This window comes from Anneissia japonica, unplaced genomic scaffold (genome assembly GCF_011630105.1).
Source record: "Anneissia japonica isolate Jap-2015-1 unplaced genomic scaffold, ASM1163010v1 scaffold1035_len235748_cov162, whole genome shotgun sequence".
Classification (NCBI taxonomy): domain Eukaryota; kingdom Metazoa; phylum Echinodermata; class Crinoidea; order Comatulida; family Comatulidae; genus Anneissia; species Anneissia japonica.
This window is the reverse complement of record NW_022749248.1, coordinates 102,639-129,281: the sequence shown is the minus strand read 5'-3', so window position 1 is coordinate 129,281 and position 26,643 is coordinate 102,639. Positions and strand designations below refer to the sequence as shown.

The 26,643-nt window shown below is 33.7% G+C and overlaps 1 protein-coding gene across 2 annotated transcripts in view; it reads right to left on the bottom strand.

The window, feature by feature from the left end:
* Positions 1-26,643, bottom strand: part of LOC117121039 (C-Maf-inducing protein-like) — a 65,855-nt gene that overhangs the window by 25,094 nt on the left and 14,118 nt on the right. For both annotated transcript variants that reach the window (XM_033266133.1, XM_033266132.1), the window contains exons 2-4: positions 13,781-13,969; positions 11,780-11,871; positions 9,762-9,863 (exon numbers count right to left, since the gene is read on the bottom strand). In XM_033266133.1, coding sequence (XP_033122024.1) covers positions 9,762-9,863; positions 11,780-11,871; positions 13,781-13,969 — 383 coding nt within the window. The remainder of the gene's footprint in view (positions 1-9,761; positions 9,864-11,779; positions 11,872-13,780; positions 13,970-26,643) is intronic.

Genomic DNA, 26,643 nt, shown 5'->3' with positions numbered 1-26,643 from the left:
CATATTGTTTTTTTTTTTGTCTCACACATTAGATGCCAACAAAGTTGGCAGGTATATATTATTATGGGAATTGTGATATACTTATAAAGCGCATATTGTGTCCTCTGTGCGCTGAAAAACCAGTCCAATTGCAGAAAATAGGCAAAAATACAAAACAAACAGTAAAGAAGTAACTACAATAAATGAGGAAAGAGGCAATTTGGGCCAAGACAGTCAAAGGTGGAGAGTTTGTGCACAGTTATAACAATTTCAATAACATTGTAATTTTAGGGTTTATTTTCAGAAACAAAAACTGAACCAAAACAAAATTCTAGAAAGGGAAACAACTGTTGTATATAGCGCAATTTATATTCGGTGAATTTGTTGTAAATAAATTTATTTTTTTTACTATCTGGTAAAATATATTTTCCATAAAAATTTTACTGGCAATACAAAATCATTTTATCATCCAATATGGAAATTTTGTCTGCAAGTATCATTTTACTACTATAAGCCCGGCCAATCAGATTCCAGAAATGCGACATTAAAACATATGCAATTCAACAGCACAATTCTAGACTTCAGGAGACAAAGAACGGTCTACTTGATATTGACCATAAATCTGTAAGTGGAGAATCTGCAAATGGAGTAAAAATAACAGTTGTATAATGCAGAACTTAATTATGTAATTATCATTACTATTATAGTAGATTAATTTTTTTGTTGCTGTTCGCAATTCCCCTTCTCTTAACATTTTCAGAGTTTCAAATCTTTTTCAATTCTGTTTTACTAAATTTTGTTCATGTGCTAAAGCAAATTTATATACAAATTACATTACATGTATCTGTCAAGATTTATCCCACACCTCCATCTAAATTCTCTATCACCTATCAATTTTGTCAATATGAAAATTTGTTGGGTAACACCATTTTCACATTAAATAATGTTATGTTTAATTTGACAAGTATTCAATATGCTCTTTAAAATAAGAAACAGAAAGAAATGAACATGAACTGATCAAATCAAATAACAAGATCGGGTGATAACCCTAAAATTGCGAAAAAGACAATTATTTCCATACTGAAGGGTCCCCGCATGTAGCCAAGATTATATAACATTAACCTTTAATTAATGATGTTTAGATTTAATCTACCATTTTATATTGATATTAAATTAAAGTGAATGATGACAAAGGAATTAAGGTTCTAATGTGATATGACTACAGTAGTATTTCTAAGAATCAGAGGTTTTTAATAACAATTCACAACTCTGTCCTGGACTTACGTAGGATTAAATAGGATAAATAAAATTAGGGAAAAAAAATCTCTTTTCATGAAAAATTGCCATGAACTGTAGTAAATTATTGGAGCATCAATTAGTTGACACAGCATCTGGTGAAATTGTGCCATGTGGTGTCCCACGGGTCACTGTACAAATTATTCATATTTTCGTGCACTTCACCATGTCTATTTTTTTAGTATCATTCTGTTATAATCACATTATGTAACATTACCATGGTTCTCTGAACTTATAAAAATATATATGGTCTTGCCAAGTTAACTTAAATCAGTTGTGTAAACATAAAGGATTCCCGCATATGCATAAGGTGGCTGATATAGGAGCTAAATGTATTCTCAGTTGATAAAAAGAAATCATCCATTTGAATACAGCCAAATAGAATAAACTGAGGCCTAGTTCAGACTAGGTGGATAAACCCGGCTCAACTCACCAGGTTTATCCACCTGCCAGTCTGAACTAGGTGGCTTATTTCAAGCCAGGCTGTGTTCCTATAGTAACTAGGCCTGGTGTGCCACACTTTTCTAAGCTGGGCTTTAATTGTTGTGGGAGGTCAATCTGCATTCAATTACGTACGCTGTGAGGGAGCATACGTTTTGCGAGCAATGTTTTGAAACACGTTTCCTGGTTCATTATTATGCAAATGCTCGCGCCTCCTGGCTAATCCCGCTAGTCTGAACGCTCAGCAAAGTTAAGCCGTGCTTAACGTTGAGCCGGGCTTAACTTAAGCCTGGCTTTCTCCAGTCTGAACGTAGCCAAAGTATTCTGTTCAGGTTTTAAATAAATCCCCTTGTTACTCAGCTGATTACAAACCTGAAGCATATAACAACAACCCTAATATAGACAAGAATCTAAGATGGTCAGTAGGGTACGAGAAATGTATATCTATATTTTAGCAACATTTCTTTGATCCAACACTACAGTATAAAATTGCAGATATTTCATGACAAAAAAATACGAAAGAAATATGACTTGATGAGAGTATAAGCATGTACCTCAATCAACAACATAGAAAATTCTTGAGGCAGAAATACTTCCATAAGAACAATAACGAAATAAGTCTTGAATTGAAGGTTTGTTATCTTGAACAATAAACAATAAATATTCAAGATAACAAAGATCTGGCATATTACTTTAGTAACAATTATTAATGATAAGTAATATTTTGCATGTAAACCTTCATCTTGTTTAAAATCTAAATATTGAAGTCTCCTTGTTCTGTAATAAAATAAAAACATTTCCGGGTCATTGATCATTCAGGAAAATGCATGTTCTATTATCATTCTTTTTTATCATCAGATACACTTTCCATGGTAACTAAGAAAACTAAGTTTTAACATAATATAGAAGATAAAAACTAGAGAGTACATAAAGTAGAGTGCACACAGTACATTAAGGGCATTTATGAGTGAGACAGGCGATTCCATTATTTTCATTTATGCTGGAAGCACTAAGTCTTAAATTTTTTGACCTTGACCATGAATCTTTTAATTAAAAAGTTGAATCTCAGTGTTCATGGACCTATATCTACTATTCCACTACATTTTATGATTATCTATTTATTAGTTTATGCTAAAAAATGGGACAAAGTGTGGTTAATACATAACATTTCCTTATCAATATTAACTGAGCAATACTAGTTTGCATGTAAACATCTTGTTTAGATCTAATATATGACTTCCTGTAATAAAAAAAAAAACCCTGAACAATCCGGGTCACAGTTCATACTACTTCAAGGAGAATGGCCTTTTTTTTTTGTAGCTTATTATCTTTATTATCGATCTATATATCTGGCAGAGGAAAATGAAGATCCTTAATACAACAGTTTATTAATGCCCCCACCATCTCTGGGGCCAACCAAATAATGAATACAAAATGTCTTGCATTATATGAGCAGTGGCGTGACAAAGAGACATTGGGTGCCAGGCTAAGGCTCTTTTGAGCCTTACTTCCCTGGGAACTGGGACTGGGTGGAGAGCCCTGTGGGTATGGGGAAAACGTCTCGCTTCAAAGTTTTTGATGTTTTAAGGACATATTTTGAAGTTTTTAACACGTTGACTGCCAGACCTTCTTTTACGGTTCCTTCTCGTGCGCCAAATCAAGTTTACATGTACAAACATACTTTTTTGAAATTTTATCTAGTCATATATCATCAAAATGATGTGTCTAATAAATTGGCGGGAAAATATTAGGGGGCGAGTATACTCGTCGATTGCACTGTGATAGCTTTTTGCTGACTATGCCAAGTGCGAGTTATCTCGTCCTCTTTTTGCATGGGTTGGTAAAGGTTCAAAGGGCGCCCCCACTTGTACTGCTCGAGTGTACTACCGGCAACATACATATGTCATTTGTACCTTATCGTCTAGCTGTATCTTCCCCGAACTACCAGCCGTTGAGTCTGTGGTCCTACATTGTATAATAAAGAAGTTATAAACGCTAGAATGTTCCCCCGTTTTTTACGAGTATACTCGTTCCTGGCACCCTCAGCAACACCCTGTGGGCGAGTATACTCGTTGCTGGCAGCCAAAGTGTTAACTGTTCTCCACCTTAAAAGGTCCCACTTGGCTGATTTGGGGAAAAAGCAAATGCGCATGTTTATTCCCAGGGCCCATTAAGGTCTGGGCCCTGGATTTAGCCAGTGAGAGCTCATAACCATTTTCCAATTCATATGATACACTAATTCGTATTAGAATTTGTGAAAACAGCCTATTTAATGAAGGTTGAATGATTGACCTGATAAAATATTAATATGCCTATTTAGTATTTTTTTACATATCTAATCTAATCTAATCATATTTATTTATATAGCGCCTTTCTTTGCAGATACAAAGCGCTTCTGTCCCTGGTCATTGGATCCACATGCTAAGTGTTGCTGCTGTATTCAGCGCAGGAGCAAGCAACCCCACCAGGTACCCATTTATACTCCTGGGTGAAGAGAAGCAATATGCAGATAAAGTGCCTTGCTCAAGGACACAAGCGAAATGCACAGCGAGGGATTGAAACACCGACCGCGAGGTTGGGAAACCAAACCTTTCACGCTGCACCAAACCGCTTCCTTGCGCCAAACCGCTTCCACACATATTGGCCTTCAGGCAAAACTAAACAATTGTATTCTAATTTAAAGGTGATGGTTTCAAGCTGACAAGGGATAAAAACACTATTTAAAAAACAATGCATACAGTATGGATATCCCCGATATTTTACCACCCCACCCACCCTTGGGCCAACTTTGGCATGTCAACAATTTTGACCTGGCCAGCTGACCTCAGCCCGCCTGTCGGGCAAATCCTGGTGCCACCCCTGCCGGCCAGCGATACTCTCTATGTAATATTTCTCTTTGATTTTCACTTGAAGATGCAAGTGATTTTGCTAAAGAAGTGAAGACTTCCCATGGGCAAATGAGCGTGACTTAATCTCAAAACTTTGTTATTACAAAAACTTAGAATTTATAGAAACATTGATGACTTAAGCAGCTTTTGGAATAAAATTAGGAGTGTTCTCCTGGCACTGTTAACTGTGTCTATAATAAGCTCTTATCTATTGACCTATCTATTTTTTTTTTATCCCCCGATAAATCCCTCCTAACTTCCCGGTGGGAGGGATAAGCAAGGTGTATCCCCCTCCTGAGGTATACTAGGTAATAAAATAAGGTGATATGTGGTGATTCTTAACTACTTGAGAATTAATTTTAACTAGTATTTGAGCAAGATTTTCAATTGGATGGGGGAAAAGGGATAATACAATAATCATATTATTTTATATATAAAAAAGTAGTTATGAACACAAAAGCAAGAAGATTAATTCATATGGGGATTTTGACTGCAAAGCTTGTAATTGATATAACACTGCTAAAATATACACACTTAGGCCCAACTATTGAAGCCTGTCTGGAAAATAGTTATTGAAATCCCAAGGGAACTTGTTTGATTAAAAAAGCTCACTGCAAAAGGTTTTGATATCATTCAGCCATTGTATAGGCTACTAAAATCATTAGGTTCTGGTACAAAAGAGATCACAGGCCCAGCAGGGAAATAAGAGATGGGGATTAGCAAAAATACTGTAATATTAACAGCAAAGAGGAATGATAGTTAAAATAGAGACATGAATTTGTAAATCCAAATTTCTTTTCTTACTATGTACTATACTATTCTACTTGTTGATACCACAACAAAAATAATCATTCTACTGCTATCTAAAGACATCAACAAATACTTCATCACTCAATTATTTTGAGGTAATTCCAGTATGGCATTTTGATACACAGGTCTCCCTCTAGGTAAGACTTCTCAAAAAATTACTCCATAGAATTACATTTCTTCTAACCAATAAGACATTTTGACGGTAATAATATGTGTTGTAGTTTTGACATTTCCAATAAAACTAAAGGGCTGTTTATTTCAGTAATATCCATTTTACACACAAAAAAAACAACAAAAAAATAAAATAAAAATAAACACCTCCCTTGAATATATGCCCACTCAAAAACCCTTCTCAACAATAAACACCCCCAGTGAAATTTGATGTTCATATCTTAATGTAATGTAAATTAGCTTTCTTTACAGAGTTTAACATAAGAGTTTTTATAATTATAGCTATTACTCGTGTGCTGAACTTTGTGCAAAAGTGAAAGCTTTTTGATATGTATTTGTAATGGTCACATGACCCTCACAGAATGAAGCTGGTGCAAGAGTTGAACTTCTAAATATCAAGATTCTGAAAATTAAAGTTAGCATTTTTCTTTCATACTAATAAGTGAGTCCAATACCAGTTTACATGTATTTTCTGCCATAATTCTAAGTTTTATCAGTATTGAACACAGACATTCCAAACACTTATAATAAAAAAAGTGTCATGGAGTGGACGATAACCCAAGCAAGTTTTAAAACCATGTACAGTACCCCTCGACTACCACCACTAAAACTTAGCCAAAGGCAGTATAATGCAAGTGGAACCATTAGAATCTTTGTGAATACAAATTATACTTGTCCTCACTCAACTGGGGTATTTGAAAATTGGACTGGGCACCTGGGCTGGGGCGGAAGCAGGGGATGTGCAGACACCCGTTTCATTAAGAAAAGTAATTATTGTATTGTATTGTATTACTGGTAAGATTTTTAACGTATGAGAGTGCAATTTCCAGGCACCTAGAGGTCCTTATTCTCATAATTTCCTCACCTCAGCCCCAACTATGGTGCGGCTTAGGTGGTGTGGACTCTCACGGACCCCCTACTGCAAAATCCTGCATCCGCCCCAGCTGGTACCTTCGGTAGCCACAGTGCAACCCTTCCTGACTTAACAGTAATGGGTGCATATAAAAATCGCATAACTCTGTGAAGGAGGGAGAAGTTGAGGGCTATACCAGTACTCAAGTCTTGGCATCCTAACCGGGTCTTGAAGCTTGGTACACAACTGAAAGAGGCAGAAGCATTAATTCCCGGCCGAACACTTGGCTCACATCTCAGGTTAAACAAATATTCTATTTAAAATGCGAGCATCTCATTAACATTTGCAGCCCTGGACCAGATGTATGCATAATGCATTATGTATTCAGGTTTTCATATTAGACATCAACTCCATCAAACTGTGATGACGTCAATTGCGACTACTATCATCCCTTTGTAATTACAGATACGGATATTTTAATATAAGGTACAGTTATTCATAATTAACCATTTACATTGTTCACAATTACTTAATGTACATTAGATTCACAATCTTATGTTACATCGATGAGTGATGAATTTTGAATATTAATCAAATACATTATTCAAGGGTCTTTGTTTGCTTTGACTTTAGTGTCCCTTGAAGAAAAGGAAAATTGTTTTTTTTGTTTTTGAAATTATTTTTTTCCACTTTTTTAAACAATTTTTGTTAAAAATATGACTATTTTATGATGTTTATTTCTAAGTTTAAATTGTGTTGTTGATCATTATTTAAAGTGGCACATTATTTTTATTTATTTATTTATTTTGACCATCTTTATAGAGGGTGAGCCTTCCAGCTAGGCCCTCTACATGATAAAATAAGAAACAATACAAATATTGAATATTTAAAAACTGGGGAAAATGTGGAAAAAAAGCGTGTATCTCATTGACCACTTCCAAGTTTTTAGTCAAATATGCTTTTTGTGTATTAGAAATACCAATTGTGTAACGTATCAAAAAAAACCCAAAAAAATCCTCAGGAGCCTGGCTTTAACAAACTCGCTGCCAGGGGCAGTGTTCTCTGGGCACTCAGGACATGAGTCCACATCAACATCGAAAAATACCACAAATTGCATGTAAACTCACTGGCAGTGGTTGCCAGAACACGACATCTTGTCCTGTAGGTTCAGGGAAGAACCTGGAGGTAATGATCTAAAAAAAATTGGCGTATGTTTGTGACTCATTATAGCCGATGGGAATGATTTCCATTATGCCTTTTATGACTTAGGGTATTGAACGGAGCTGGGAAAAGGGCTGGCAGTCAACCTGTAAACGCTTATTCGTATACACAGCACTTTAGTGATTTGATGTGCACTCCAGTCCTAATCTTAAGAATAGGCACATTTGAGTTAAAAACACGTTATATCGTCATTACAGACTTATAAAATCTGCATATGCCTTAAAACTAAAAGAAAATGCATACTTTTGGAGTCCGTACTGAGCCCAAGAAATTCGCAATGAAAATATAACGTGTTTAAAGCTGGTGAAATTAAATATGCTTTAATTGACAATTAATAATAAAATAATTATAGTAAACCTTTTTTGAGACTTGTTATTTGTTTTTAAATGTTTTGTTTTCCTCTTACTTTGCAATGATTATTGCATCCCCAAACAGATTTTATATTTCTTCATGAGTTTTATGACTTTAAACTCTGTGGCAATCGGGTGCCAGGCGTGTAGGCTGACAACTATTTATTACATAGGTATACAATAGTTACAACTGAAACATTTCAGCAATCTCACTTCAACCATGGAGATAGTAGCGAAAGTCTGTCCATAACATGTTCATTTCAATTACAGTCAAAGTTAAAGGAAAGTAGGAGAATAAGCCATAGCTCGCAGCATCATTGTGCTGAATTGCATATGGGCGTGGTCTGTGACTACAGTACCTAGCCACTGTAAAAAAGCGCTTATAGTAGCTACATGTTCACACCATACAACAAGGCTGAAATGAACTACTGAATAGCATCGGAATAACCCCCGACCTTTCTGATGCAATAGGTTCTTTAAAATGCACACAAACCAGATGTATACACTGAACCTCGATTTCAAGTCCTTATTTGATAAGACTTGGGTTCTACTAACCGAACCCAGAATGAGGAGTGGCTCGAACCAGCGCCAATGTTAAGGCTGTAGTTAGCGGAGCCCCTAACTTACCACTTGTCCCCTCGACTCCTTCTCCGAGTTTTCATGAAATTGTCTTATTTTATTATCATGTGTCACAACATAAAGAATAATCTTTGAGACATTGAGCCAGAAAGTTAATGGTATTCTATTTTTTACTAAGGTATAAGGGATTTATTTTAATTTATGAAGTACTTTTTATCCATATACCACTGACTACATGATTTACATACTAGAATTATAACGGTATTACTTGATCATAAAATAGTTGAGCCTATAAATCATAATTGTCAATAAATAGATCTAAAAATATATTGTGCATATACCTTATTAATTATTCAGAATAATTAAATAATTAATATCATCAACTGCATAAATATTAATACTAATATCAGTAAATTATTGTACCATTTCTCTGGAGTAAAAGAATATTAATATTTAGTAATTTTTAGGATTAAATTAACACAAAAAAAATAAATGATACTGTGGTAAGGTGGTTGCCTTTTAGTCATGAGGGCATTGGTTCAATTCTGAAACAAACATCAAGGGGAAAAATCAGAAACTCTCCTTTATAACGAAAGCATAGAATTCCCAACGATCACCTTTATCTCATAAATTTGAAACATTTTAAATATGATGTGGAATGAATCATGTTGAAATAAAAACACCTTGTTGTATATTTTACGCATATTTAACCTACTTGAGCTTGTTCCAAACCCATGACCTCTTTAGAGATGGTTATAAATAGATAGATAGAAAATACAGGTTATAAAATCTTTTGTTATCATGAACTAGCTCTGTGCTGGGGTCATGGTTTCCATGTAAGTTAATATTTATAGTAAAAATATATATAGTATTTATAGAGATATCATTTGATCATCACCAACGAGTTATATAGAAGTACATAGTCAAGAGGTAAAGTTGTCTGGAAAACAATCTTAAATTTTATACGGAAAAAAGAGATTTGGCAAAATGTTAAAGATTCCTTAGTTCTACCCTCATGACGGGTCATGTTCAAGGGGTGTACCCTGCATACCCTTACTTTGTAATGGGTATGTGAAGACAAAGACCTTGCTAGAAATAACTTAGCATATTTGTTACAAGTTAAATTTCTATGTAAACTCACTGACCCATAGGATCTGTAAAGGTAAAACTTACCCATTGGCTTCTTGATAGTACATTGCGATGGATGCCAGACACATGGAGACGAGATTTGGCAGGACACGTGGATGAGGGCAGTCGCTTGCTGGGCCATGCATGCTATGGAGAAACAAGTAATATTTATATTAATGACTATTGTAGCACGTTAGAAAAAGAAGTACTATACATTACTGTAACTTGCCATGAAGCAATGGTAAACACTCCAGATCACTATAGCTAATTTGCGGAAGTGCTTTCGCACTGCGGGAACAGTTTGGTTTCCCAACCTCGAGGTTAATTTCGAATTAGAACACCCGCCGCTATGAGAAAGTGGAAATTTTGGAAAAAAATAACAGTTTTTCTTATTTTTATCATGCCCTCTACTGCCTTAAAATCTCCAAAGATATGTATATTTCTTCCTAATTATATAAATTTGAAACATTTAACCATCCTATTTTACATTCACCAATAAAATTTTATTTTTATTTTCTCCTCCGTCTGGATGATTTTGTCAAAAATATTTGCTAAATAAGAAAACAAAATTTTATATTCATTTTTATTCCGCCCTCCTCCGATAATCTTTAAAAAAATAAGTACGCGGAACAAGGAATAAAAAGTTTCGCCTAAGCATGTGGATATTCCCATGTGGACCCAATGACCAGGGAAAACAAAGTATTTTGTAACATAAAGGAAAAAGTGCTATATAAGTACCAAATAATTACTATAATTCCTTTATCACATCAGTTATGTGTCTGTTTGATCCTATTGGTCTATAGTTTATTTTAGCTATAAATAACACATTTCTGGTATTGGACAGACAACTACAATCAACACAGGGGTAAATTAATGTCATCAAAATAACAAAAGAAGTTTATCGATTAATGACTAATCTGTGATATAGCAATAAATGATGGCATACTAGTAGTATTAAGAAAAACAAATGAATTAAAAACATACAAGAAAGTAAAAAAGAATTTTGAACTATAGCCACTCACTACTGCTCAATAACAAATGATATAAAATGGTCTAACCAGGAAGCAGTCATAATATAATCTAATGTATCTAACATTAATAACTAATAGAAAAGTTTGGGGTGGGGATTCAGTCTCCTGTACATTGAGACAGAAACAACAACATAAGTGGATTGGACATTGGCTCCTCAAAAGAACTTTAGATGGAAGACATCTAGGTAATCTGACCAGAGGTCGAAAGAGACGTGCATTCCCGGATAGCCTCAAACAAGGAAGCACATATCAAGAGTATAAGGAAAGAAGTGGTGGGAGTGGCTGGTATGAGCCTGCCAATGGCAGAACACTATTGCACTCAATGAACCAATCTTCATCACAACACATGTGATGTTGGCCTCAACATTTTTTTTGGTTTGCAATATTGAAGGACAAAGAAATACAATATCATTATATCAATGTACAAATCATACATAAATTTGGGTTGGCTCTGTGCACAAGGGATGATAATGTATACAATTGGGTGTAACTGTTTGATGTATGTACTGCTTGTATATTAATGCAAATAATAGCCCTTTTTGGCTTTTGGAGCTTCAATAATTGAATTCAATTATTTTTCGAGGATCATATATTTTTCTGGCTACCCGTAATTTACTCTAATTACTATATATATTATATATTATTATATAAACAACAGTTTAATGTTGAATTGGATTCAAAGCGCTATCCTGAAAAAAAAAACAAAAAGAGTATTCCAAGTAAATGTTTGTATTAAAAATAATAAATAGAACAGGTGAACACCCTTGCTTGTAGTGTGAACTAGTGTAAACTGGAACATGTGGTAATTTTAATCCTACAGTATAAGCATCGAGAGTGGGATATAACTGCGCTTTTGTAGAGTATTAACATTGTTATAGGGAAAAAAAGAAAAAACGTCAAAAGTTTTGAAACCACTTTCACATATACTTTTTCCTTGTAAATCTTCTGTCTAGTCACTTACTGTATTGATATTAATTTATTAAACCTATGTTTTACCCTCTAATCTTCTAAACATCAACCTATGATTCTTACCTGCTGACAAATTTCTGAATTGCACTTTCAGCATCATTCTTACAGCCAAGAGCAAGAACAAAATCTCGAACAAACGTTTGAAGTCTTGGGTTCTGCACAATACAATAAGGACAATATTGGGGTGAATCGATAAACAATCTGATTAACAATTTGACAATAAAAAAATGTAAGTAACCATGAATCTCAAAATCCCCCCCCCCCCTTCGCGTTCTTTTGTCTTTGTTTCTTGTGGCTTCAAAAGCACCTTGAGACGGTTTTCTGTGGAAGGAGTTATATAAATATATGACCATTGACCATACCTCCTGAAATAATTGTTCAATGAATGCAGAAAGTGTTATGTAGTGGTGTATTGTATCTAAGAGTATTGATGCAGGGGAGCTGACACTGGAGAACTGTAAGTGGGGGCACAAGGATTAATAGAGAGCTAGAGAGCAGTGAAAGTTAGTACAAGGTGATTTAATCATGGAGGAATTAGTATGAGTATTATTTTTTCGCTCAGCAATTTTCTAGAGGGAGGGAGGGAGGGAGGGGCGACGTCTGGTGGGGGTAAGTTTTTTCAGGGTGGTGCTAACCCCTACTGTCCCTGTACATACACACATTTTTATTACAAGTGTAGTAATAATATGTTGTCAACATCTTTAAAATATATTTTCTATGGTTTAATGGTATTCTATCATTTTGCACAGCTGAGTCTAATTTGAAGATAAGCCCTGTTTCTTTTTTTTTCAAAGAATGTCACTGCATTTAAATACATGCACATCAACCAACAACCTAAAATGTCTTATTCAAAAGACAGTGTGCTATTGTAACTTGCATCTAAGCCCTCTAGCTAAAACATAAGGAAACCAGAAATGGAGTTGAACTTGAGATGAAAGGTCAGACAAGATCTCCATGGTTCAGTCTAAGACAAGCACACAGTGGTTAATATATATTGGGTTAAAAAAAAATAAACATTGATAGATCATCTTAAAAAAGATCATTCTAAAAAGCAGGACATTATATCCAAAAGTGTTACACATCTATTTAGAGAGGGACGGTGGTTTGCAACATAACAAATGCTAATTACCTTTGGTGCTTTTAATAATAAATATTGCTTGCTATCTAATTTACGAAAGTCAAAACCTTTGAGTTTTTAAAATTTGATATATATTTTAAAATTCCTGCAATGAAAGAAACATAAATATAACTGACTGTGGCCTACGCAGTTAAGATGCAACTCAAGAAGTAACATTTCAGTATTATACAGGATTTCTTTGAATGGCAACACACGTCATTTCACATATCCATCCAACATTCATTTTTTAATTATCCGTCCACATATACCTATTAACCTATTACCACATATAATTTATGGTCGAGCATATCAAATTGTTAATACAACATACAATTGAAGAGACATTATTACTTTTTTCTGAGTAATTTCTATGAAATATGAATGCATTACTGTGCAGAGTTGCAGACGTTCATCAATGATGAAACTCACTATCATTCAAAATACAACTCACTGAATGCACATGATTACCGGTGGTGGATCAAGGAAAGATTTTAAAAAAGATAGATTGATCTTCATTGTCATGACCACAACTGGTGATTGATATGATATTCGGTATCCTTGAAGTTTCAATTCAAATACACCATACATTATTTAATAAACTAATAAACAATTCCAGTAAACCATATAAACTTAAATAAAATATATACAAAAAGAAAACTAAACTGATACTCAGATTGATAGCAATTCAATGAGGTATTAAATATAATTTCCTATTATTTATTTTCTTTATATATTTTGTTAGGCACACGCATATGCACGAAGGTCTGTCAATAGCAAAGATATTGCACTGTCCTACTTGTATGTGACAATCCTTTTCACACATATAAACACACACACGATGCTTTACAAAAAACTATATTTTCTGTTTGATTGTTATTCTGTTCTGTAATAGATCGAGCACACACCCACACACAGAAAGAGAAAGAGAGGAAGACACTGATATATACCATATTGTGTTTCAGGATTCGATGAACCACTGGTGTAAATAGTTCCATCACGACTGATGACCGGGGAGAATTGCGACAATGTTTACTAAAGAACAGGCAAATTTCTGGCGGTGGCTGGCTGTCCTCCAACAGTGGGGCAACTGCAGTGATGATGCTTTCATGAGAAACATTCTTCAATATATCATCATTCTGGAAGAAATAAAAAAACAATTAAGATGCGATGTTTTTTTAATCATTCAATACCCTTCAGAAAACAAAACATATCCATGAAACAAAATTAACTACAATTTGAACTATGCATCCCGGAGTAAGATTAAGTCCTATGCGATGCCTACATCCCCGTAACACATCAGATAAGACCAAGAAAATTTTTTTAAAAAGTTGTTTTTCATCCTAATATTTTGAAAAAAGGAGAATAAGGGCACTTTTTTTTTTTACTTGAAGATGGCAAATCCAAGATGGTGGATGGAAACAGCTACTACATTCTCACTTTTACCAAGTAGACACACTGAAAGCAAATGAAAGAAGCACTAGACATGATTCATACCATATGTATCCTCAATCCAAACGATCGAGAGAGGAATTTTGCTGATGTGGGTTAGACATTGCTTAAAATAAAGGAAATAAAAAAAAAATTGGTGATGCAGATATAAAATGGATGCGCAAGGGGACAAGAAACTAGTATTTTTTTTTTTACCTAAAATTTCTTAATTAGACCAACGATTATTATAAGTGAGTAATTTCAAACCGTTTTTTCATGCAACATGGGTATGTGTAGAATATATTGATATATTGAAATCTGAATTAGATAAAAAACGTTTATATATTGTACATGTAATTCCTTTAGTGTTTTTTCTATTAATAATATAATAATGTATATGGGAAATCTTATGGTACATGCTACACTTTTGTGCATCCGTTATTATTCTTCAAGCTCTAGCTCTTACATTCATATCACTAGAATTTTCATTTTTTGTATTTTTATACCTAACATCCAAGGATACATCAACATGGTACTACAAAAAGTTTATGTCAACTTGTGTGGCATGGGACAGGTTGGAAAAAATGGTAACTCATGCTATGCTAAAAGGACATGCCACAAAATGACTAGAGGTTTTTAATGGGTCATTCATTATTATATTGTTGATAGTGTTTAATCCCATTTCTTATTATTTATACTTAAGGAGCAGCTAGTGGTAGTAGAAGAATGCCATCAAACATTTGTGAAAAAGTTTTAAAATATAATAAAAAATACATTTCTTGAAAAATCATACTACACATACATAAGTATCATACTGAAAAGATACACGAGAGATTCATAAGGTTGTTCATGGCACCGTTTTTTGACACAGGTGTAGTTTGAAGACAGACTAGTCCACCTGTATGTAGGATAGCCTCATCAATGCTGCTGACATGGTGGCATATTTACAAACCCATCAGTAACTCATGCTACAGTGTTTAAAGGGCCATTATTATATGGTGTATAGTCTTTCAACCAATTTCTTATTATTTAGGAATAATCGGTAGCAGAAGAATTATGAATAAAAGTGCCATCACAAAAAGTGGAAAGGTTTTGAAAATAAAATAAAAACTACAACTCTCGGTAATGCAAGCTACTGTACTCTACACATTCAGTGTACCGTAATTCTCGCACTGACAAGATACATGAAGGGATATTCACATATATGGTTGATATTCCTGCAAGACCATATTCCACAGATATAAAATTTAATCAAATGAAAGGGAAAATAGTCATGCCTGGAAAATAGAGCCCATTGGTAAAATCATTCATGAATATGACCTGACCTTTTTCAATCCAATTATACTACTAAGAATAAAATGAATTTTATTTAAAAAGAAAGCGATATATACACCAAAAAAAGTTTATAACCTCATACTGTAGCCTATACAGACGTGTTTGGAAAATATTTAGGCAAAAAAAATCATCTGTACACAATTTGATTTTTTCATGTATATTTTGGCGTGGAATAGCCAATATATAATTGTGCGAGTAATATTGTGTGAGTATCAAACTGTTGACAAATTTATAATTCACTATGAAACATATATTAATAAAAATAAACTAATGTTGATACTGTGGTATAAGGTTATACTTCATAGTTATATAAACATAAGATACAGACTAAACATAGATACTCTGTATATTAGGATATCTGTGGTATCCATCTTGGATGAAGATTAGATTCTTGATTAGTATGATCTGAGCGGGATTTAATTTCATCAGCCCTCGAGGCAAGTGGTTTTACATCACCCTCTTTAACATGAACGACTATGGCACAGATACTATATAATATCTGAGATTAAAGTAGAATTACTTTAAAGCCGGCAGCCATATTTTTTTTGACTCGCTCCGAAAATGACATTATTTGTCAATCATTTTTCCCAGTAATATGTACAGCGGCTATAAATTTCAGGATCCCATGATCAACACAGTAATAGGCAGGGTATACAGACAAATGATGTATAACATGGCCTGCTTATAGCAAATTCTGAAGTCAATAGTTATTTTGTTAGTTATCCAGGTCAAGGAACCCTTTTAGTAAAGCCCATTCCCAGCTAAAACTTTTAGTTGTTTGGAAAAATCTGATTTTTATGTTATAAAGATTTATAAATATAATACGAAATTGCTAGTTTAACTGAATTTAGACATTCCTAAAAACATGAAAAAAATGTGAAATAAGACTGAAATTTTATTATTTGTGTTCCACACAAAAAATTAACGTGGATGAATTTTTTATGTTTGATTTTGCGACAGTTCTGCTAAGAAATATAGTAGGCACCGGAAACATTAGGATATCCAATACGGCTAGGCCTAGCCTTACCTTGATTTGAGTTCTGTTATCATCAGACATAAAAACGGCCGACATATTTTCTGTTGCTAGTATTGACACTTGTGAAATATAATATTTTATTGGCATTATTTCAAATTGGTTAAAAAATTATTCTGACCAAGATTCTGACAATTAAACAAACCTCTCGCAAGATGAGAAATCAGCCTTTAAAGTTTATGATTTCAGGCATTTCTCATGCAGAAACTATCTTTAAATCCTTAAAAAGTGTTGTTTTAACATTGAAAATTGGGAAAATAACAGCATAGAATGATGTGTAGATATATAAAGGTTAGTTTAGTGAAATAAAATAGATTTTAAAAAATTTGACATTCCAGCATGTTTTGGTCATTTTTCTCTGAAACACGATTTGCGACGAATGACTGGTTTGGCTTGTCTTTGCCACAAATAGTCTCTATTTCAAATTTTTTTTATCCTTTTGCATACAAATATAATTTGTGCCAATATTTTTCCATGATTTATAATAGAAAGTAGAGTAATGCATATGCATTTTTTTCTTTAAAAAAAAAAATTTTTTTTAGTGAAATTTTGCCAGGAATGGGGCTTATTGTATTTATTTGAAAATATGCCTTGCCATCTTGTCTTTGAAAATGTTTGTACTGTAGTTTGTGTTAGCCTACATAAACTTGCGAAAAGGCTACATTGGCATCCTTTCGAGAGGCTGGGGTAGGTTCCAGATATTTGCAGGAGGGTTCAGAAATAATAAGGGTACTCCTGTAGAAATGACACAAGTTTAAATGACGTGGGGAGCCATCTTCTCCCTTGCCTTGACAGATATTTTGGATTGTTTTTCCAACTTCCTGATTTTTACTTTGCTTCCAAACATTCTCAAAGAAGCAACAACAAAGTTACCTTTTAATTAAAGAACTGCAGCCAATAACTTCTGTTCTGTTGACAGTGATAGAATATGGTAAAAACTGGATTGTATAATACATGCTGTCATAGACATTGCTTATTCGTCATATATTGACTTATTTTAGTAATTAATATGGTCACTTTAAAATCTATTCCGTTATTTTAGTAAACATTCAGTATGCCTTTTGTCACCCGCACTCACTGAAGTGGTAAATTCCACTTATATTTTATCTGCTCCTTCCACTGTACTGTACTAAAACTTAACAATTTGAATAAGAATTCTCACATGTGTTGCTTTTGTAACAACACAACACAAGTCCTCATCCAATATTTTGTAGATTCTTGTTCGTGTAAAATAATTTTTTAAGGTATTTTTATGGTTATAAATAGGAACTCAAAAAATGCCATTAACAGAAAGACACCTGGTATGATGCTATGATATATTTCTTCCAGATCCGTGCATACGTCAACATGTTTTGTCCTTACACAAATTAGTATGATATGATAGTTTAAGTTCCAACTTCTGCATTGCAATTTTTGTCTTTATTGTAGTTACCTGTCTTTATAGCATCTTTTTGTGTGTTTTAGTTGAAGATTTTATTTTTATTCTCTGTTAAAGCATCTAGCAAGTTGTGCATATCAACAAATAAATATATTTTGTATTTCATTCTAGAAAATAAGAATTTACATGTTGTTGTAATAAAAAAAAATTATTCAATCAACCTCCTGTTTTAAAAATAATAATTTAATAATTGTCAATTGTTTCAACTAATACTGAAACAGCTAAATAAAGCAATAATAATTTTTTTTTTGCTGCGAAGCAGCCAATTCATATTCTTGACAGCAATTTGACCTCTAAAAGGTCATTGTTTGTCAAAAAACATGGGCCTAAGATGACTGAAAAGCGGAGTTTCCTTCTTTCGTTCTGCCGGGTAAAATCAATTACTTTAGGCAATGTTTGTAGACTAACCTACTCGTACCAAGTATTACTATTCAGCGTTTTTACTATATTTCTAGGTTTAATTCCTATTTCTACGTTTAATCGGCCCATGTCTCAGCCACAATATTTTGAGGCCAATATTATTTACGAACCCAGTTAAACTTATTTACTAGCCTATTTCAGCGTGCTAATTATTACATTTAGGCGATGCTTGTTGTAGACTGGCATACCCGGTACGAGAACCAGTCAATTCGAGGGGATACCACTTCGAGCGAAGGCCAATTCGAGCGGAATTTTTTTCGAGCGGAGGCTAGTTTGAGCGGAAGAAGATCCACTTGTGCGAACAAGAGTACGAATTACTTCAAAATTTCCTATTTTTTAGCTAAAAATTTGACATTTTTTGAGTAGCATTAACTCAATTACAAATATAATTTGAGCTAAAAATTTGACATTTTCAAAGGGGAAGGGGGCACACAACAGTTCCAGAATAGATAAGTGAGTAGCATAACTCAATTACAAATATAATTTGCTTTTTAAAATTCAGAACATCAACCAGTGGCGGATCTGGGGAAGGGAGGGGTGGTGAATAGGGTGGCTAGCCACCCCACTTTGTTTACCGTGAAAAAAATAATGGTCACTTGTCTTGTGTGTGTGCTTCTCGTGCACTCTAGCAAAGCATACACTTTCTTATTTTTTAAGATGAAAAGTGCGCAATTCTATTATAGTTTTAACTTGTTTGTGACTATCTTGGTAGTCGGAATTAATTGCCAAGACTGTGATTCAAACATGGAGTAATTATCAAAAAGTACTAAAAACCTTTCAGAACCTTAGTAATCAGAGCATTTTTTTGCATTTAAAACAAACAAATACAAGAATATGGCGACGATAAATTCGCCCTTGTTATAGTTCGCACTAAATGCATCCGCTCGAACTGGCATCCGCTCGAACTGACATCCGCTCGAATTGACTGGCATCCCACGGTACCAACGCTGTTCTAAGACAATTATTTGTTATATTTTTATTATTCATTATTTTCACTTGACTCGCATAAACAATTTTCTTTGAAGAACATTTATATGCAGTTGTAGTTCGCAGCACTTCACTTGCAATTTGCAATTTCTAGTTTATTGTGTATTTTGTTCTTGTCTTTTGTGTTTACCTGAATAACTTTGAAAACAGTACATTGTCTTGAAAGTGCAGAATAAAGAAAAATAATAAACAAACAATGGTACTGTATAAAGTATTCTCCTGGCCTGTGACTGTACCAGTACTATTGACAAAACCAATTCAATTATTCTATTGACGTCACTGTGATTCACTAGTATTTTAACGACCTTTACTATTCTGGTTTGTCTTGTCTATGCTACAGTTTCAAGGAATAGTAATATATATCAAGAATGATCAAATCAGCTAATTTTGTAATTTAGTTCTCCCCATGCTCTATAACCAAGTAGTTTTAAGAGTCAAGTTGTGTTTTTGGTAAAAAAAAAATCCTGACATTATTACCAAGATCAAAGCTTGGATTACAAGGCAAGCAATTTCTTCAATAAAAATTTATGACAAAAGATAATGATGATGTCTACGAATGATGGGCCTTCAGAGAATCAGATAACGGTTGCTTCCTACCGGTAGATAAAAAAAAGGAGAAAAATAATATAAAATATAAATTTGTAAATAAACAGAAAAAAAGTGTTATTACATGAAATTCATGACAGTACTAGTAGTGAAACAGGCCATATAAATAAATTATGCTCCTCTACAGTGTATGGGGTGAAGATAAAAAATAAAACTGTGTGGCCAGGACATGAAAACAAATGGAAGATTATACAATAGATTAAAAGGAAATTGCAGTTGAAATTCAGGGAAAATCTGATGGAATACATTTTAATCTTTTTTTTTTTAATGAATGGTTGTGAAATGACTGTGAGATGTGTGCTTTAAGGAGTAAAGACATTGCAGGTACAAACCTGTTTTCCTTTTGTACACACCAAAATTAATTATATTGAGATGAAAAGGCATGCTAGGACAAATTACCACTCATTTGTCATACACTAACCTATCCAGGCATATTGTAGGCTCTATGCCCTACTTCATTTAAACCCTGTGTATTTAATCTTAATAAGCTGGTGGCCAGTGTCATCTTCACTTCTTTAGCAGACTTATGCATCCTCCTCAACTGAAAATCGGCCAAAAAAAATATTCCTTTTTGACAACTTCGCAGACCGGACCATAATTGTTGGCGGCCTGAGTTGGCCCATGGGTCGGTAGTTGAATACCAGGAATTTATACTGTAGCACATGGGAACAATGCCTCAAAATCTTAGTTTCAAATCCATAAATTTATATGTCACTTATCCAAATGAGTGACATCCTTTAGCAGAACTGAAGAGTGACCTACACAACACTTATATACAAGTTCAATCTCTACCAAATGAGCAACATCCTTGGCAGGACGAAGATCTACACGACACTTTATACACTACTTCCATCTCTACCATGATTATATGGTTCCATTCAATGAATTAAAAACAACAAAAACTAGTTTTGAATGTAATTCTGTCCTCAAAAGGAAGCCAATATAAACTTTATTTAAAGAAGAGTAGCAGAATCACTTCTAAATGCATGAAAAATAACTTTTAGCAACCAAATATTATTTTTTTCATTGAAAATGCTCTAAAAAGAGTACCATTAATTCCAAATAAGAATAAGTCAATGCAAGGAATATTTACATAATATTATGGTCCCTATGTCCTAAATGGACTTTTGACAGACATCCCATTCTAAATCTCAAACTGTTTTAATAAAGTTAGTCTATCCTACTGTACTTTTACTGTGATAGTTTAATTGAGCTCTTTGTTATTAACATTGATTTGCCATTTTTCCTTGGTAACTAGGCGGAATGTTCCCTGGTTAATCATATAACTATATTATTAAAAAGTATTAAATATTATTTTCAACCTAATAAAATACTTTATCTTTGAGGCCAAATAAAATTAATTGCTAGTTACATGTCCCCATTATCATAAAAATTTGGAGCCTCATGAAAAGTGTACAATTTGCAATTTTTCAAAACAACAATAATGTTTCCTTAAAAAATAAAAATAATGACAATCTGAAAGATGTTGTCAAAGCCTGTTCCACTAGTAAATATCAAATAGTAAACACCCTCACCAAAAAATAATTTCAATTCGTGAACTTGAGACTAAGTTACTAACAATTAATTTAATTTTTCCTTATTATGTATTATACCTGTTTGGCATTAAATAATAAATAATATTATTTATTATAATATCTGTTTAATGAGTTTTTTTTTTCAATCTATTATGCATACATTTGCTTTCTATTACATACAGTGCATATCTAATAGAAAAATCTGTTAAGTATTTAGTAGGGAAAATGGAGAAGAATAAAGCTTTTCACTTGAGCAATACTGTTCATGACTCGTAGAGAATATTCATTAAGGAACATTATCTGCCAACAAATCAAAACATGAAAGTACCATTATTTACAATTGATTTTGCTTTGTATACATACAAAATCGTATTCTTGTAAATTCTAGAGCAAAATACATTAGCAATCTATAACTCTACATAAAATCAATTACTCTTCCACTATGATTTTAAATGCACATCTCAAAATCTATACTACATCAGCCATCCATTTCTCTTCATAAAATCAATTAGATAATTACTTTATATCCCATGATTTTAAATGCACATCTCAAATCCTTTATAACATTATCTCTTCTCAAACTAAGTTAAACTCCCATACTAGATTCTCAATACATATTCAACAATAACTGTAAATGCCTTAATTTTTTAATCTTGTAAATTTATAATACTTAATCAAATGATGTTGTCTAAATCAGTCTGTTAAAAGCGAGGTTGCTTTTGGACATAAAAAACCATTCCTGTGCATTGATCGGTATTGAAATTTGTTCTGTAACCCAACAGCACTTGACAATCACGAATATTACTATTACCATGATTGATAAGAGCTTTGCCCAACAGTCCAATGCATTAGGTAAGCTTATTAGCGAACATGACAGTATATACATAGGTACATAAGCTTGCCAGGAAATTGAAAACAGTACGTGTCGTAGGCAGGTATACGAGTATACCTTTGATCTACTTCGTTATTACCTTTGCATGTAGTGCATACTGTAAAAATCGTTCTATATATTACGAATGATACAATATACTCTACTCTATTTGAAATATGAATATCTAGAGTAATTTGTAAATGTTCAGGCAAATTGAATATTGTTTAATGTTTTCTGTTTTCTGGTTCACATATTTTTAGTAGAATATTAGACTACATTTTTGTGGTAATCAATTTGTTGGAGACAAATTTCATGACAAACAAAGTACAACAATTTTGCAGTAAATGAAACACAATTTTCTAGTCTATTTTTTCAACACAAAATAATATTGGTTTTATATAAATGTAATACATTTAGCCTTGTTCTTTTACAGTGTTATTGAATATCATGATGGATACAGCAAGACAATGAAGACTGATACGCAATATCACTTTAGCACAAGTTAATGTCATATTCATTATCATGAATAGCATCAGAATGTTGGGCTAAGATCATGATATATGACACCATTATATGCAAAGATAAAATTCAACCAATCAGACTTAACAAGGATGCAACTGTGTGGTGACCTGCTAGGTTCAAGTAACTAATAAAAAAGTAGTCTATTCTTTTTTGGATATTAATACTTTGTAGACACAGATAAAATTTAATTCTTAGTATCTTTAATGTAATTATCTTGTGGAAGAAAGGATTTGACACTGTCTGTTGATTGTTGGTGACCATGGAGGAATCGTTACAGTAAACAATAATCCATTGCCTCATCGTGTTGTTGTTTCCGAGAAATCGCTTCATCCGACTGATGATGGCGCAGTGTGCTGTTAGGATATCCTATGAGACTCATTTCCAGTGGGTCCTTCTGCTTGTAAATATGGCATCAGGAATGGTACCAGCGGGGGGAGGGGGCCCAGGGGCCTACGTCAGAGAGAAAAATAAATTTGTCGGGAGAAGTAAAATGTATATGTATTCTTTACATATTAGTAGACTCTAAAATGGACTCGGAACCCCCTGTCAGGCAAATCCTGGCACCACCCCTGCAAACCCTGAAAGACACTACCCCCAATCCCTTACAATAATGTACTGCATCTTTTAACAAGCAGATTGGCAACATTCAGACAGGACATACGGTGGATGTCTTGCCCAAAAGACATTGCTCTAGAGTAAGTTGTAATAAAATTACACTTGAAAGTGCATGCTATAAGTTTCTATACATCTTCAAGACAGTGAAACACAAGGATAACAACGATGAAATTGAACTTCGGACCGAAAGGTCACACAAGATCAACATGGTTCAGCACATATGCATTGATTATTACAATGTAACTAATTAAGATAAGATCAGATAAACTTTTATTTGTCCAAACATTAAAACATATTGGAAATTCGTTTTCCATGGCGTATTTACATTCAAAATACTGTACATACTGTAGTAAAAATCAATAAAAAACATATATAAAATACATGAAAATACATAAAATATTATTCTTATTAACAATTATAATCATTATTACAATCATTATCATTATGATCATTACGATCAATGCAATCAATTGACAATCAATCAATCAATTGTCGATCAATTGACATTTATGCAAAGTTTTACCAAGAAATGAATCTCTAATTGTTTTGGTAGAAATATAAAATATTCTAAAAGAACAAATTTATTATTTACTTTCATATTTCAACAATATTGTGAGGGTGGTCCATCAAGCCAGAACTGATCATTAGGGTCCCTCAATGCAGGTAAAAAGTAACAATGGAAATGAAATAGATTTAGGCTACGGTCACACTAGAGTCTCAAGCCTGGCTTGACTCACCGCGGGTGAGATTTTCGTAATGTTACTGGACCTGGATCGACTCGCGCCTGGCGTGACCTCAATCTCGATCTATCTCGATCCTGGCTCAGCACCCAGATTGACCCTGATGTGACCGGGATTGACATTTCTTCGTCGGCTTTCGACCAATCACAGTCGATGACGCAGTTGCGTTTAGAAGTTCTTGAATAAAAAACCCGCGAGTTCTTCATGTGTGTATTATAATAAGACGTAATCATCAGTTGTCATTTATAAATGCACTTATCAATCCGAAAACTAGCATCGCCATTACATCCGAGCCAAGGCCTAGATCATCCGATATACTGTCCATTATCATAGGTCTATGATCTACATCGATTATCCTAACCAGCAACGGTAGTAATGCGATTAACGAAGTCGGGTGCATTTTGAACGTGATCTCAAAATTTGTTGTAAAATTGAAATAATAAAAAGCATACAATTGATAAGCATGTGTTCATATTCGATTCCAAGGAAGTAAAGATCGACCGCAAGAATGTTTCGCGCGCGGGGCCGGTAATTTGATTGTGGTGGTGCTCTAATTTCCTGTTTCGACTTTCCTAACTTGGAGGTCAATCCAACTAAATTCAGGTAGTGACCGACCCAGAATTTCGAGCCTGGCTCGAAATCTCACCCGCGGTGAGTCAAGCAAGGCTTGAGACTCTAGTGTGACCGTAGCATTAGTAAATAATTGAGACTAAAAATGTGATGAAAATACTGACCTGACATATTTTGGGGATTATCACATTGATCTCATTAACAATGAGTCTTCTTTCACACAGAGACCTTGCACATATTATATGTTTTATTATTATTTAGTTTGTTTAATAATTTTGTTATTTTTTTTTAATTTTTGAATGTATACAAATTTGTTTAAATAAACATTATGATGAAAGTTCTTTTGTAAATAAATAAGTTATTAACATTACAATATACTGTACTATTACTGTAATAATTATCGTCATCATTTATGCATGACTTTATATAATACGACTGTAAGATAAAACCGAATAACTATAGAAGAAACATTCTTGTTATTGTTAAAAACTGAATTAACCAACATTCACAATTAAGTACAGAACTGCTTCACTGGCTGAAACATAATCTGTACAGTCTTTTCATAATGCTGAGTGACATTTTAATAACGACAAGCATTACATACTATAGGGAAGTCAAGTAAACACCGATTGATCAATATCAACCATTACATTATAAATATTTTTGTTTGTGACGTATCACTTCAACACCATCCAATAGTAAATCGTATTTGATTTGCATCAAAATTTATCCCTTTTATTCTTGGATAACCAGCAGATAAGTATTTCTATACTATTATAGCTGGATTATGATTCCCTCAAATCTGTTTATCTTTGGAAATCTTTCTCTCTAATTTATGAGCAAATGCAAAAGAAAAAAAATATATAAACTCTGATTACACAGGTCATTCAACCATTCTAATTCAATGAAACAACCAAAATCATGGCAATAAAACATTCAAATGTCACCAAACATTTTCATATATCAGACTGTGTTCGACTATGTATTCTTAAAGGTAATCTCTTAATGTTACGCACCTTTTTCTTTTTTTTTTCTTTTTTTTTTTTCTGACATATCATATTTGCTGCGAAGCAGCCAATTCATATTCTTGACAGCAATTTAACCTCTAAAAGGTCATTGTTTGTCAAAAAACAAGGGCCTAAGAAGACTGAAAAGTGGATTCTCCTTCTTTCGTTCTGCCGGGTAAAATCAATTACTTTAGGCAACGTTTGTAGACTAACCAACACGTACCAGCGTCCACATGTCGCGCTAGACTTATCCTACTCTAGGCCTAGACTAGCTAGGATGGTATAGGCCTAGCCTTCAAGGGACGAAGGTCCCAATGAAAAACAACTTCGCTCCTTGATAGCTAACATGGTCTATTTAACATCACAATAATTCATTATTAGACCTATATTTGTTTTTTGAATTGTACTCCACAAATCTCAGCTGACACCTCGCACAACTCGAGTAACGTCTCGTATCTATTGTCGTGATGTCATGGCTCGCTGGCTCACACTTGCGGTCTCGCACCACTTGTGATCAAATAACACGCTGGCTCGCACTTTGGCAACACTCTTTGGCAGTCAACTCACCCCTAGAAAACCCGCCCTTGGAAACTTGCCCCATAAAAAAAATGTACACTTCCTAGACCATGTAGTCTTCAAAATAAAAATTGTAACCTTTGGTAATCAACTACATTTTCCACATACATAGAAATTTTTGAAACAA